Below are 16733 nucleotides of genomic sequence, written 5' to 3' on the forward strand. Positions count from 1 at the left end.
AATGTGCTTGATATTTGAATATTTGAACACAATGGATAGAATTTTCATCTGGACTTTGAAAAACCCAACCTTGGACACTTCTACAGCTTGCAAAATGCACTCCATGTCTCACTTTAAGAGTGATTTTCATGTTTTCACATGAAGATGAGGTTTGTAATGCCTTTTGTATGCAGGAATGAAAAGTGTGGATGTGGAGGTGTACTCATTAGAAAGTCCTCCCTGGTTCACCAAAACAGCAGCCCAACTCTATCATTTAAAGACCCTCTTTACCTCAATCCCTCACCCACGCTCCATTTTATCTCACATTCCTCATAACAATCAATGCAATCCCTACGCAACCCCTCTGCCCCTCACATATCCTCCATAACCACTCACTCAATAAGCTCTACATACAGTTCTCAGGAGCCAGGCAAAATACTGCCAGCCCAATTGATTAAGCATAAAAAGCGCATAGGATAGGTTTTATTTTATTCTTTTTCTTACAATTATTGTACTTTCCATTACTGCAATGCATGTGAACAATTGCACAATGCAGATCGACATAAAAGCCAGCTCACTTTTGAATCACTGCATAAAAATCACATTTACACTACAACACAGGAGTTAACAGTGACATGTGAAGGTTTGAAAACACCAAGTTTTCAGAACACTCCTGACTCCTGAGCAGGGCTTCCACTTTCTTCCTGAACTCTCAAAACTGCCATGTTTCTATTGGGCTTCCAACAATATGCATCATCAGATGAAAATGATGTGCATGAGGAAATCTTATAAAATGGGGAGACCCAACCTCAACAGTGTGCAGCAAATTAAAAATTCCCAACCCGTAAAAATGTCAGAAGAAGATGGTAGGTGTCAGAAATATATGCTAAAATCTGATTTCCTAAAAAAAAATCAACGTATCGCTACACAGTGAAATGCGGCTCTGTGCCAAGAGAATAATTCAGCTCAATATGTTTCAATGGCTACATTCAATGAAACTCAACACGGAATATCTGTTCTAGTTCTCTCAGGTCATGCTATCATTGTATGAGTAGATATTTGACTAGTAAATATTTGAACTCTGATCATACAGTGCATGTGTCTACTTAGGGTAGTTTTTTTTATTTATACATTTTTGTGAGATGTCTTTCTGGCCAGCATTTATTGCCCATCTCTAGTTGCCATTGAGAAGGTGGTGATGAGTTGCCTTCTTGAACCGCTGCAGACCACTGCTCTGGGTTGACCCACAGTGCCCTTAGGGAGGGAATTCCAGGATTTTGACCCAGCAACAGTGAGGGAACGGCAATATAGTTCCAAGTCAGGACAGTGAGTGGCTTGGAGGGTAAATTGTATGAATTTGTATTCCCATGTATCTACTGCCCTTGTCCTCCTAGATGGAAGTGGTCGTGGGTTTGGAAGGTGCTGTCTAAGGATCTTTGGTGAATTTCCGCAGTGCATCTTGTAGATAGTACTCACTGCTGCTAGTGAGTGTCGGTGGTGGAGGGAGTGGATGCTTGTGGATGTAATACCAATCAAGTGGGCTGCTTTGCCCTGGATGGTGTCAAGCCAAGAGAATATCTTGTGTAACTCAAAATTCATAACAGTGTACTTATTGTGCATGGTGCACAAAAGCTGGAAACTCTTCCTCACTGCAGTTATACCAGCTTTGGAAATGACTCTCATACTGGGATAAGTTAGATGAATACTCATTTACATACGCGCACACTCACACACACACACACACACACACACAATGCTGTTTGAAAGTCCACTTTATTTCCAATGTTAAGGCACTTAACTATTTCTTCAAAGAACACCATTAAATTTAACCACAATGACACCATGTACTTTGGTGAGCAATGCAATGCCTCATGTTCAATGAATAAAGTAATGAATCACCAGGTCTTGCTGAATAATGCAGTAGGCACCTGTTTGATACATATGTATATTCCAATTTGAATTGTACTACTTGCGATGACCTAGACGGATTTGGTGCCATAACTTGAGTTATTGTTACTGGCAGAACAGTTACTGCACATTATTGAATCTCTAACCATGTGGACAGTTCTTCAACACTGTCAGCTAACTATACCTGGTGTTGTACAGATAGATATTCAGTTAATGACATGTGCAAAACAGTTCTCCTATCCTACGGCTTGACCCCTGCCTTTGGATATCTTCATCCTCCTATAACAAATCAATGAAGATAACAGGGAACTTTGCTTCCAATCTAATTGTCATCAAAATGTCTTCAATTTTAATTTGTAATTAGAGATTTATTATAACCTTTTCTTCACGTCCTTGATTTCCTACAGTCAATAAGTGCAAGCCTAGCATAGATCAAGGATGCATTGTAAACTGCAGGTCATTCTCAGTGGGTAACAAATTTAAATTTGGGGCTATAATGAGGCTTTTATAACTCTGAGCAAGATCAAGGAATAATGACAATCCACCTGAAGAAGGAATTTTACACAAGGCTGTACGTTGGTACGGACGCAGTAGCTTAAACAATGTCAACTATTTTCCCAAACTCCACTCTACTAGGTGGAATTTCTTTCCTTTATGTTACACATTTAAAATGAAACATTTATGGGCATGCTTGGGGAGCACATTTCCAATAGATCCATTCTGGAGAAGAGATTATGAGCCAGCACAGTCTACTTATGACACAATTAAAATGGTAGCTCTGATAATAAGATAATAACTCTGACTCCATTCATTTTTGCCACCACTTGCCTCTGGTGTGAAACAAAAACACCTCTAAGTTGATAAATCCTGCCTCTGGAGATCTACAGGCAAATATTTTACAATGCTGTCCTACCCCAGTGTATTGTAGTGCAAAGGGGGAAACCTATCCCTCAGCACATTCATACTCATGTTTCATAAACAATGATCTTTGCTTCTTTATTCTGTCACTGGTCACTGGTAAGGCCAGCACCTGTCACTCATTCCATAACTGCCCTCGAACTAACTGGCTTGCTTCGTCATTTAAGCATCAAGAACATTGCTGTGGGTCTGGAGTTATAAATAAGACAGACCAGTTACCCGTTAGGTTTCAAAGCAGCCACCAGACTAGCTTTGAACTCCACAGTAAGGTCATGATGGGAATTGAACTCATGTCCTAGGTGATTAGGCTGGGCTTTTGGATCACACATCCATTGACCCTAGCATCATGTCATCACCTCTCCCTATAACCCTCAATGGTATATCAGAGTAGATGGGGACAAAAGTCAGCAATATCTTACCTTCTGGCTGGAAAGGAGGTGATTCCATGGAAGCCATTCCACAATATACTGCCTTCTGTCACATCAGCAAGAAAATCCCAGGCCCTTCCTGTTAGTAAAAGCCACTGTATTATTATTTTATATTATTCTTAAGTACAACCCGTGAAGAACCCTGACTTATGAAGCAAGCTACACACTGTACAAGCCAGCCGCACAATAGTGATAGTAGTGAAATCTGCCATAGATGACCAGAACAAGCAAGCTTCACATATTACAGGATAATCTTGATTCCTCTAAAAAGGTTTTGACTTGACATTAGAGTAGTTACATAGTTGGCCCTCAATACCTAGCCAGAAGTGACCATTTATACCGGGTTGGTAAGTAATTCCACCACAAAGTGAGTCACATCAAACACATACATTTTCACATTCCAACACACGGCATATTGTGCTTAAGTGCATCACTATTGGGCACAACAGCAGACTGGTAATTGTTGCCAACTTGGAAATCAGTTTGTCAACAGTGGTATCTCACTTATTTTCTTTCCCTACCCATCCTGCTCAAGGCTACTGGGATAAAATGAAATACTTTGGAAACTGCCTAAGCCAGGATCAGTGAACTCAACAAGGATGACAAAAATGAAGTTGTCTAGGTCCTGCCTGGCAATATCCAGTGGGCCGCTCAGTTAACATTGCTTCTGTGAAAAATCATGATGTTCCCAAATTGTTTTTTCATTAGATCACTGGGACATGAGGTTCTACACAACTGCTCTTTATTGGATCCTATTAAAAAGGGATTTTTGTTTTTTTTTAAATTCACCTTTGGAAAATGGACATTGCTAGCTGGCCACCATTTATTGTCTTCCCTTCATCCTCCTTGAGAAAGCAGTGATGACCTGCCTTCTTAGAATCATAGAATCCCTACAGAATGGAAGCAGGCTATTCGACCTATTGAGTCCACACTGAGTCCTCCGAATAACATCCTGCCCAGACTCACTCCCCGACTCTATCCCTGTAACCCTGCATGGCTAATCCACCTAGTCTGCACCTCCTGGGACACTATGGGCAATTTAGTATGGCCAATCCATCTAACCTGCGTATCTTTGGACCATGGAAGGAAACCAGAGCATCCACAGGAAATCCACACAGACACGGGGAGATTGTACAAACTCCACACAATCTTAACCCATGCACACTAATGAGAAGGCCTGAGGCTGGAATCAAACTCAAGTCCCGGGGCTGTGAGGCAGCAGTGCTAACCACGGAGCCACTGTGCTGCCTCTTGAACCACTGAAGACCTGGTTCTGCAGGTAGACCCACAATGCCGTTAATGAGGGAGTTCTAAGATTTTGACTCTGTGACACTGAAGGAACGGCAATATATTTCCAAGTCAGGACGTGAATGGTTGGGAGGGGAACAAATCAAAGGAGTACAACGCATATTTCCCTCAATTTTCTTGTTTCCTTTCCTGAAGTTACTACTTCTGGGTTACAAAGAAGGCAAAAGCTTTCCAATATCTGCGAAGTGGATGATTTATTCATAGTACTGGCATTGGTCATTCAATTCTAACAGGAAATGTGCTTCAATTGACCAATAATTGGATTTGTCACTTCCCCACCTCTTCCATTTCAAATTGATAATCTTTCCTTCCATTGAAAGTCCTTAGAAGATTGGCACTAATAACCTCTTCAACTATGAACAGTGGTCAAGGTCTGTTTTTTATTTTAAATCTTTTTTCGTGGGATGTGTGGAATGCTGGCAAGGATTTTGCTACGGTGATCCATTATCACCCTTGGAGTAGCTTGCTAAGCCATGTCAGAGAGTGGTTAAAAATCAATCACATTGCTGAAGTCACATGTAGGCCAAACTAGACAAGGACGTCAGATTTCCTTCTCTTATGGACGTTAGTGAACCAGATTGATTTTTATGACAATCAGTGCTGGTTTCACGGTCATCATTACTGAGACTACTTTTCAATTCCAGAATTACTAATTGATTATATTTCTAAATTAATTAAAGTCCGCCGACTGCCATGGTAGGATTTGAACCCCTATCTCCAGAGCACTGTCTAAGATGAACAGTCAAGGGCTTTTTCCCAGTGAAGGGGAATCCAAAACTAGAGAGTACAGGTTCAAGGTGAGAGGGGAAAGATTTGAAAGGAACCTGAGGTGCAACCTTTTCACACAGAGGGTGATTTTGTATATGAAATGAAAGGCCAGAGGAAGTAGTAGAGCCAGGTACAATTCTGACATTGAGAAGACATTTGGACAGGTACATGGATAGGAAAGGTTTAGAGGGATGTGGGCCAAACACAGACAAATGGGACTATTTCAGGGTCAGTTTAGGAAACCTGGTCAACATGGATAAGTTGGGCTGAAGGGGCTATTTTCTGTCCTGTATGACTCTATGGCTCTACCTTGCTGAGACTGCTAATCTAGTGTTAATGGCCCACGCTGAAATTCAGGCCTTCTCATTATTGTGCATGGGTTATGATTAGAGTGTTAAAAAAAAACCCTGTCTGGTTCCTACAGCTGGGCCAAGAGCAGATTGCCCACGGATCAACTACAAGCCTCATTTCTGATGTATTTTTGAGCACTCCTCCTTCCCTGATTGCACAACACTTCTCCCAAACAAATCTTTGGATCTCTCCTTGAGCACCCGGCAGGAACCACAGGTCAGGCTGCTAAGAAGGGGAGGCGATGGCCTAGTAGTATTATCACTGGACTGTTAATCCAGAGACCCAGATAATGTTCTGGGGACCTGGGTTCGAATCCTGCCATGGCAGATGGTGGAATTTGAATTCAATAAAATATCTGGGATTAAGAATCTAATGATGACCGTGAATCCATTGTTGATTGTTGGAAAAACCCATCTGGTTCACTAATATCCTTTGGGGAAGAAAACTCCATCCTTATCCGGTCTGGCCTACATGTGACTGCAGACCCACAGCAATGTGGTTGACTGTTAGCTGCCCTCTGGCCAATTAGGGATGGGCTATAAATGCTGCCTAGCCAGTGACGTCCTCATTGCCCGAATGAATAAAGAAAAAAAGACTAATCAAATCCCGAAAAGACATAGCGTGCTGAGTGGTGCAAACTCCGCCCATTTCTCATTGATAATGGTAAACAGGGTCCTGGTTTTCACCTTTAAGCAGCCTCCCTCCGGAATCAAGAATTGTGGTTTACTCATTTACAAAGCTGGCTAAAGATTGGTGCGTTTTGCCTGCAACATCGAATGGTCTGCCTAGAGGCATTGTTCAGTTGTCAGCGACTGCCTACCTCCTCCTTACTTGATGCATGGGCTGTTAACAGCTGAAAAGCACTCTGTGATTTTCTGCTCTGTGCTTTACTTGTATCAATCCAATTGTTGGAATCAGAAGGGGAAGAACCTTAGTAAAGGGTAAGGAACTGTGGAATAAACGGAGCTTCTCCTAACCTTCTCAGCTCCACAGGATAGGTTTATTTAAACAAATAAAAATTAATACTTTTCACGGAATGGGGAGCTACTGAAGAATTTGTGATTTTCGATCTTCCTTCAACAGGTACTGGACACCTAATTTACCTTTTCAAGTTTAGATGGCTAGAAAAAGAGCCATGGGACTTCAGCACTGGAATCAATGCCTATAGAGATCAGTCTTAGGATATCCCACTGCCTAACTGGTCCTTTTGTATTGAAAGGGCATCCCAACTCACTACACTGTATGAGCTGATGCTCATGAAGAAGATTTCTGACACCATCCTCTTTAAATGCCGGAAACTATCTGCTTGGTCTAGTGCGATAGTGGAATGCTACCTCCTGGTCTAACTAGAAGAATGTGTTATAGTTACCAAGATATAGCTAATTGCATGTCAACATGTTAACAGGTTACAATGACATGACAGACATTGTTACTGAGTTGTTACTGAGAAGGAGCAGGTGTTAGGTCTCACACTCAGAATCACTGAAGTGTTTCATTGCAGAAGGAAGCCATTTGGCCCATTTTGTCTACACTGGCTCCTCAAATGAGCATCATTAATCACTACCAATTTCCTGCTTTCTCCACTTACCTCTGCACATTATTTTTAAACAAATAACCAACTAAAACACTCTTGAATGTCTCAACTGAACCTGCCTCCAGGCAATGCTTTCCACGCCCGAACCAGTCGCTGTGTGAAAAAAATGTTTACCTCGCCTCGCATTTACTCTTTCATTAATTCATTCCTTAAAGATTCTAAACTGTTCTGTCCAGTCCATATGACATCATTATAGTAGTTGGATGCTTATGGCATGCCACAGTATTAACCCTTTCAGATCCGTGTAAAACAGACTGCACCTTTAGGAGCAGATCTAAATCATGTCACCTTTATCTCTCATGTCTCATTTACATGTGTTCTACAATAATTAAATAGATGATGAATTGAGTCAAATAACTTCTAGATGATGAATTTTGACAAAAGAATTCTCAGCCATTCAGAAATGAAATATTTATATCAGTTTTTTTTCCATGTTCACCAGACATCCCAAAGCACTTTATAGCGAATAAGGCCTTTTGGAAGTGTAGTCACTGTTGTAAGAAGTGTTGAAACTCACTCACACAAAGCAAGCTCCAACATACAATAGAATCATGACCAGAAAGTTAGTTCTCTTGTGATGCTGATCAAGGGATAACTATTGTTCATTTTACAGAGGTTACTCCCCTGCACCTTCCCAAAGATTTCTCCTTGGGACTTTAATATCACCCAGAGAGGGCAAATGAGTCTCATTTTAATGCTTCATGAAAACACTAATACCTCTGACAAGGCAATGCTTCCTCAGCCTACACTTCCACACACGACCCCTGGACTTGCACTCAGGACCTTCCGACTTGGAGGTGACTGTGCTACCAACAGAGCCATGGCTGACATGGCCTATGAAGACCCCAGATTTGACGTACAGGCAGCTCTGATCTCAGTCAGGGGGCCAGTATACATTAAAGTCCTCTCCCCAACCAGAGGCAAAGTTGAGAAACCCACAACATTCCCCGTTCCTGCTGAAAGGACCTGTCCATGGAATTCAATGGAACTCAAATGGAACCCCTTCTATGGTCTCACAGGAAGATCGACAACAGCAGAAATGCACCTCATCAATGACAGCGCTTGGGGTGAGGAGTAAATACTGGGAAAGGATTTGACTGAATACTAAAGCTTGAACATTGAAGTTATTTTTCTCAGGTCATTTTACCATATGAAAGAATTAATGGCTTTATTTTAATACTGCAGTACTGCCATGATCAGGCCATGAAAAACCATAAGGAAGGGATTAACAATCCAGCTATGAGTTCAGAGCTGTCTTTATCGAGCAGAAACCTGATGGGTGCAATACTTGCAAATTATATCTATACTTATTAATTACAATGATACTGCTGATTTAAGTAGTATAATTGAAATGTTAATTACAGTAAACTCACTGAAATCAGAGGAGGTTTCATGAAATTGGACAGGTAATCACATCCGGACAGGTATGAGTCATTAATTGACTAAGCCAAAGGAAAACAATTTGGGAATATGCTAATCAACCAACAGCTGATCATGTAACCAACTAATCTATCCACATTCAGAAGATAATCAACCTGTGCAGGCATGTTACAATACACTTCTGGACCAGGGGACTCAAACCTAGGCTTTCTAACCCCAAAGGTAGTGATGTGGCACAATAGCCCTTTGATATTGTGTGTAAATCCCTGAAAAGTCCGGCACAGAAGCGTTCAAAAAAAAGAGAAGAATGCATTGTGACAGGACAAATCCCATTGAACTAAGCACGAAAATCTCAGTCAAAGATAACTCCTGAATGACCTGCAGTCATCTCAGATTGACCACCTGAGAAGTAACTATATGGCCATAAGACCATAAGGAATAGGAACAGGAGTAGGCTGTTCGGCCCCTCGAGCCTGCTCTGCTATTCAATACGATCATGGCTGATCTGACATTCCTCATGTCCACCTTCCTGCATTTTCCTGTAACCCTTGATTCCTCTACTGACCAAGAATTGATGTATCCCAGCCTTAAAAGTACACAAGGACTCTGCTCCCACAGCTTTCTGTGACAAGGAGTTCCAAAGGCTCACAACCCTCCTACTTACCTCTGTCTTAAATTGGCACCCCTTCATTCTGAGACTATGCCTTCTTGTCATTGACTCTCCCATTAGGGGAAACATCCTCTCAGCATGTACCCTGTCAAGCCCCTTAAGAATCCGATATTTCAAAGAGATCACCTCTCGTTCTTCTAAACTCCAATGACAGAGTCCCAACCATTTTAGCCTTTGGTCATAAGACAATGCCGCCATACCAGTGATCGTCCTAGTGAACCTTCTCTTAACTGCCTCCAATGCAACGATACCTTTGTTTAAATAAGGGGACCAAACTGCCCACAGTACTCCAGATATGGCCTCACCAGCATCTTGTACAGTTGCACTAAGACTTCCCTACTCTTATACGCCATCCTCCTTGAAATCAGAGCTAACATTCGATTAGACTTCCTAATTACCTGCTGCACCTGTGTGCTGGCTTTCTGTGTTTCATGCACAAGTACCCCTAAGTCCCTTTGTGTTTAGCTTTCTGCAGTTCTCCCCCATACTGTTATTTTGTTCTCCCTTCCAAAATGAATAATATACATTTTCCCACATTATACTCGATTTGCCAATTTATTGCCCAGTCACTTAAGCTATCAATATCTCTCTGTAAACTGTTTGTAACCCTTTCTCAACTTGACTTTCCACCTATTTTTGTGTCATCTGCTAATCTGGCTATAATACATTCACTTCTTTCCTCCAAATCATTAATATATATTGTAAACAGTTGTGGTCCTAGCACTGATCCCTGTGGAACCCCCCCCTAGTTACAAGTCGCCAACCTGAAAAAGAACTTCTTATGCCCACTCACTAATTCTCTTTCAATGCCAATATACTAACTCCAACACCATGGGCTCTCATCTTGTGACTTAACCTTTTGCAAGGTAACCTGTCGAATGCCTTCTGGAATTCAAAACAACACATCTACTGGTTCCCCTCTACTCAGTCTGATTAAGACTTCCTCAAAAAACTGTAGTAAATTAGTCAGACACAATTTCTCCTTTCTAAAGCCATGCTGACTTTGCTTAATTAAATTATGATTTTCCAAGCATGCTGTTATTACTTCCTTAATAACTGATTCCAACATGTTTCCAACAACAGATGTTGGCTAATTGGCTATAGTTATCTGTTTCTTTGTCTCTCTTTTTGAAGAAGAGTGTCAGTTTTCCAAGCCTTCAGTACTGCTCCAGAATCCAAGGATCTTTGGGAAATTACAATGAATACATCCACTATCGCTGTAGCTATTTGTTTTAGGATCCTAGGATGCAAGCCATCAGAGCTAAAGGACTTACCTGCCTTTGGTCCATCAGTTCTACTTATAAGACCATAAGACATAAAAGCCATTCAGCCCATTGAGTCTGCTCCACCATTCAATCATAGCTGATAATTTTTTCAACCCCATTCTCCCGCTTTATCCCTGTAACCCCTAATCCTTTTGACAACCAAGAACTTATCTATCTCTGTCTTAAATATACTCAGTGACCTGGCCTCCACAGCATTCTGTGGCAGTGAATTCCATGGATTCACCACTCTCTGGCTGAAGAAGTTTCTCCTTATCTCCATTCTAAAAGGTCTTCCCTTTACTCTAAGGCTGTGCCCTCGGGTCCTAGTCTCTCCTATCAATGTAAAGATCTTCCCAACATCCACTCTGTCCAGGCCATTCAGTATTCTGTAAGTTTCAATTAGATCCCTCTCATCCTTCTAAACTCCATCGGGTATAGACCCAGAGTCCTCAAACATTGCTCATATGTTAAGCTTTTCATTCCTGGGACCATTCTCATGAACCTCCTCTGAACCTGCTCCAGGGCCAGTACATCTTTCCTGAGATATGGGGCCCAAAACTGCACACAATACACCAAATATGGCATCACCAGAGCCTCATAAAGCCTCAAAAGTACATCCCTGCTTTTATATTCAAATCGTCTCAAAATAAATGCCAAAGTTGCATTTGCCTTCCTAACTACTGACTCAACCTGCAAGTTTACCTTGAGAGAATCCTGGACAAGAACTTCCAAGTCTCTTTGCACTTCAGACTACTGAATTTTCTCACCATTTAGTAAATAGTCCATGCTTTTATTCTTCTTACCAATGTGCATGACCTCACACTTTCCCATGTTGCACTCCATCTGCCACTTCTTTGCCCACTCTCCTAACCTGTCCAAATCCTTCTGCAGCCTCGCCACCTCCTCAATACTACCTGTCCCTCACCTATCTTTGTATTGTCTGCAAACTTAGCCAGAATGCCCGCAGTTCCTTCATCTGGATCATTCATGTATAAAGTGAAAAGTTGCAGTTCCAACACTGACCCTTGTGGAACACCACTTGTCACCGGCTGCCATCCTGAAACAGACCCTTTTAACCCCACTCTCTGCTTTCTGCCAGACAGCCAATCTTCCATCCATGCTAGCATCTTGCCTCTAACACCATGGGCCCTTATCTTACTCAGCAACTTCCTGTACAGCACCTTGTCAAAGCTTCCTTGAAGTCCAGGTAGATAACATCCATTGACTCTCCTTCGTCTAACCCACTCGTTACTTCCTCAAAGAATTCTAGCAGATTTGTCAGGCATGACCTCCCCTTGATGCAGCCATGCTGATTTTGCCCAATTTTACCATACACTTCCAAGTATTCAGAAATTTCATCCCTCACAATGGACTCTAAAATCTTACCCATGACCAAGGTTAGGCTAATCAGCTTCTTTAGTGATGGTGATGGTACTTAATTCCTCCCTTATATTCTTTAGTAATAATAGCATGTTGGCTTCCATCATAAAGACTGATGCAAACTGTCTGTTTAACTCCTCTGCTATTTTCTTGTTTCTCCATAACCACCTCCCCAAATTCATTTTCTCAGGGTCCTATGTTCACTTTGACCTCTCTTTTCCTTTTATCTATATATGAAGAAGCTCTCACTGTCAGTTTTTAGTGTTACTCTCTTGTTTGTCCTCATAGTTTATTTTCTCTCTATTATCATTATAGTCCTCCCCTGCCGGATTCTGAATTCATCCCAGTCTTTGGGGCTATCACTAATTTTTACCTCCTTATGTGCTTTTACTTTCAACTTTATACTCTCCCTTGTTTCACCATGGTTGGTTTATCCCTCGCTTTGAATCTTTCCTCTATATTGGTATATATATTTTTGCTAAGTCATGAATTCGATCCTTAAATGTCTGCCCCTGCTTGCTTACAATCTTTCCTGCTAATCTATCTGCCCACTCTACTTTACCTAGCTCTATCCGCATTTCATTGTTCTTCCTTTTGTTTTAAGTTGAACACAGTTGTTTCCACCCAGGTTTCTCACACTCAAACTGAATACTAAATTCTACCATGTTATGTTCACTTCTTCCAGGGGATCTACTACTCTGAGGTCATTTATTAAATCAGCCTCCTTACCCAGTACCAAATCCAGGATCACCAGTTCCTTGGTTGGCTCCACTATATAGTGCTCTTCGTAATGCTCCATGATACAGTCTAAGAACTTGCTGTACCTAAGATGGCGCTGTAAGTAGTGACTTATAATCTTTTCATTGTACTCATTTGAGTATGTATGTTAATCAAACTAATTCAATTCAATTCAATTCACCCTTTCCAATTCAATTGACTCACTCAACAAGAAGATTAAAATCAGTCATAATTATTGCTCTATTCTTTTTACATGCTCTTATTTGTTGACTTATATGCTTTCCTACAGTGTAGCTACTCCTACCAATATCTCATTTCCCTTGCTGTTATTTATCTCCACCCAAAAGGACTCTACATCATCTCAGCCTAGATCATCGCTTACAACTATCCTCATTGCATCTCTTATTAAGAGTTCTATCTCACCACCATTTCCTTCCACTCTGTCTTTCTGAAAGGTCAAATATCCCTGAACGTTAAGTTCCCGGTTCTGATCTTCTGTATTGGTGATAAGATCATATCCATTTACTTCAATTTGTGCCATCACTTCAGGTACATTTTTCTGAATTAAGATACAAAGCCTTTATGCTTGCCTTTTTGACATTTTTAATTCTCCTAACTTTTCTTTGTGCTGTGGCCCTCTTTGCCTTGTGCCCTTGATTACACTATCATTTTTGCATTTTATCGTTCTTTCTTTTATTACCGTATTTATTTCTCTTTCCCTTGACACTGTGCTTAGGTTCCCAAACTCCTGCCATTCTAGTTTAAACCTGCCCTTGTAAATACTTGCCCTAGCATACCAGTCCTGGTCCTGCCCAGGTGTAACCCATCCAGTCTGTACTGGTCCCACTCAATAAAGGCGTTAGCTATAGCGTGGGATTGTGTGAATCATAACTCTTGGTCTCTGAATTCAAGAATGACGTAAAATCAATTCCATAACAGTGATAGTAGGAACTGCAGATGCTGGAGAATCTGAGATAACAAGGTGTAGAGCTGGATGAACACAGCAGGAAAGCTTTCCTGCTCCTCTGATGCTGCTTGGCCCGCTGTGTTCATCCAGCTCTACACCTTGTTATCCCATAACAGTGAGATTGATCAAATGCAACAGTCCACTGGCACGACACGTCTTCAGGTGCTAGGTCAGTGTTTTGTTCTGACTTTACCTTTGTTTATATATGTCCCTTGCTGTTACATTTTAAAATAAATTTAGCACATGCAATACACACGAGGCTTTTCCTTCATTCCCAACCCTACGCAGCTGCATCAGTTCACCCTGTGACTCTATGTCTGTGTCTCCCTTTATGCCCATGAGATTCAGCCATAATTAGGATTCTATAGTGATTGTAACAAGATCAGCCAGCTGGACATCATAGAATGTGAACTTCCTGTTAATCTGGTCCAATCAAGGACCCCTGGCAGACATATAAAATGGGAATGTCAGAAATACTGACAGTCTGGTCCCTGATTCTGAATGAGGCACTACTAACATCAAATACTATTCATGTGTAAATAAAGGGAGATTTGGTGATGGAATACCGGCTGCTGTGGAGTTATATCAGATTCAGTGTTAGTTTCTTTCCTTCCCTTGCCATCCAAGGCAAGACAATACTATTGGACAGCAGCATGGGGTGGCACAGTGGCTCAGTGGTTAGCACTGCTCCCTCACAGTGCCAGGGACCTGGGTTCAATTCTATCCTCAGGTGACAGTCTGTGTTTGTACATTCTCCCCACGGGTTTCCTTGGGTGCTCTGGTTTCCTCCCACAGACCAAAGATGTGCTGGCTAGGTAGACTGGCCATGTTAAATTTCCCATAATGCCCAGGGATGTGCAGGCTAGGTAGGTTAGCCATGGGAAATGCAGGGTTATAGGGAGAGGGGGCAAGGGGTGTGAATCTGGTTAGGATGCTGTTTGGAGGGTTGGTGTGGACTCAATGGGCCAAATAACCTGCTACCACACTGTAGGGATTCTATGATGATCATTGTTTTCATATCAATCAAGTACACTATGAGAACGATGCAAGATTAACTTTAACTTGAAACTTGTTGTTTCCTTTCTCTTTTTCTACATGGTGCCCGGGCTCCAATTTTCAAACCATCGTGTCCAAAATCCGGGGTTTGTAACCTGTTGAATTGCAGCCCATTACTCAGTGATGAAGGTGGTACAGCATTCCCAAAGATGGACAAGCAAGAGACAGTTTAGATTTGTGCCTGTCAACCAATATGGTAATGAGAAAAAGGGATTACATTATGTAATAACTCAGGAAGCCCAACTGGAAAGGAATATTGTTTGTTATTGAACACCAAAACAGAGCCACTACTCGTGGTGTACAAAGGCCAGTCCCAGTCTGGGACAGAGAGTTCTGCAGACCCATCCTTGGTCTGTCTTGTTTTCTGTTTTATATTCAGAAATGTCATCCCACACAAATGAACTTTTTTCTTCCTGTCAAAAAATTATATGGCAGTTGTTCTTCATCTATTAACCCCCACCAATAAACGTCCTGTGTTTCCAATTGAATAATTTGTATTCAAATCTCATTAAGAGCCATGCAAACCATCAAAGGTGAGGGAGAGGTTGGGAACAGGAGAGGGGGCTAAATCAAAATGGAGTTGGAATGGGAGATAAAAGCATCGAGAGAATTGGTGGACACTGCATGCTCCCTCTCCAAGGAGACACAGGCACTCGGCCTGCATTATTTTTTCCTTTTATATCTGGGTCTGCTGTTTTGAATATATATATCTGGAGGTGCTCTTACAGACAACCAAATGGTTTTCCAACCACCTAGTCACCATGACATTTTATTTTTCCCCAACTATTGACCACCACTGTTAAATCACCCGTGCAGCCAATTAGATACTTATATGCAAAGCCCTTTATGAGTAGAGATAGGGAGAGCAGGAAGGGGGTAGGTCTGTTTTATAAAGAGCTCAGTTGGTGAGTTCCAGTTGGGTAGGCTGTAAGTTCCAGTGTAGCATTCATGAGATTGTTTCAGGGAAGGCATATGCATTGTAGACACCCTGATTGAGAGCTCATCATTGGCTCAGATTCTGCTTTTTAATTTGACCTACCAAAGTAAATAATTTCACACTTCCACATTAAACTTCATCTGCCATCTCCTTGCCTTTTCATTTAATCAGTCTATCTCCTTGTGCAGCCTATTCTCACCCTTCTCAAAGCTTATTTTCCCACCTAGCTTGGCATCATCAACAACTTTGAATAAATCACAGTCTAAGTAATTGATATAGATTGTAAACATCTGAGACTCAAGCACTGACATTGTAGACCTTTCCAAGTCACACCCTGCTATCCTGAAATAACCTATTGATTCTTACCCTGTTTTCTGCCTATCAACTAATCCTCAATGTTAACGCCATGCTAATATAATAATCTCCATCCATTAACCATAGTCTTGCATAACAGCCTCCTGTGTGACATCTCACCAAGTGTCTTCCAGAAACCCAGTGTATATGTCTCCAAGTTCCTCCTTGTTTACCTTGCTAGTTGGGTTTTCAAAAAACTCTAATGAATTAGTTAAACAGGATTGCACTTTGATAAGTCTATGTTCCCTCTGCCTAATCATTCTGTGATCTTTCAAATACCCTATTATCACATTGTTATTCTACTCCAGCATTCACCCAAAAATTAACGTCAGGCTAACTGGCCTAGAGTTTACTGTTTTCTTGCTCCTCTCTTTATTGAACAGTAGAGTAATATTTGTTACTTTCCTACTAACAGAGATCATTTTAAAATTTAGGAAATTCTTGAAGATCAAATTTAATCCACCCACTATATCTGTAGTTCCCACACTGGACCCTCTTTCTCAACCTCTGCCCTTGCCTGAGATATGATGACCCTCAGGTTAAATGGCCACTATCTAATGGGACAGTAGTCCTATGGTCTGGTAAGGCTATGCTGTCTTTATCTTTAAGTGGCTGAATTTAAAACTTCAGGCTGTTGACATTCAGCTCCAAGGGATTTGTTGGTGTTTGTGCCGTTCATTTCTCCAGTACTTACTTTTTAATCAATATTAACTATTTTAGTTTCTCACTCTC

At 41.3% G+C, this 16733-nt stretch overlaps 1 protein-coding gene across 2 annotated transcripts in view; it reads right to left on the bottom strand.

Annotated features, from left to right (window-relative positions):
• LOC109918601 (rho guanine nucleotide exchange factor 10-like protein) overlaps nt 1–16733 on the bottom strand; it is a 184708-nt gene that overhangs the window by 148782 nt on the left and 19193 nt on the right. For both annotated transcript variants that reach the window (XM_048615132.1, XM_048615131.1), the window contains exon 2: nt 3225–3312. In XM_048615132.1, coding sequence (XP_048471089.1) covers nt 3225–3261 — 37 coding nt within the window. In that variant the 5' untranslated portion in view covers nt 3262–3312. The remainder of the gene's footprint in view (nt 1–3224; nt 3313–16733) is intronic.

This window comes from Rhincodon typus, chromosome 31 (assembly GCF_021869965.1).
Source record: "Rhincodon typus isolate 14 chromosome 31, sRhiTyp1.1, whole genome shotgun sequence".
Classification (NCBI taxonomy): Eukaryota; Metazoa; Chordata; class Chondrichthyes; order Orectolobiformes; family Rhincodontidae; genus Rhincodon; species Rhincodon typus.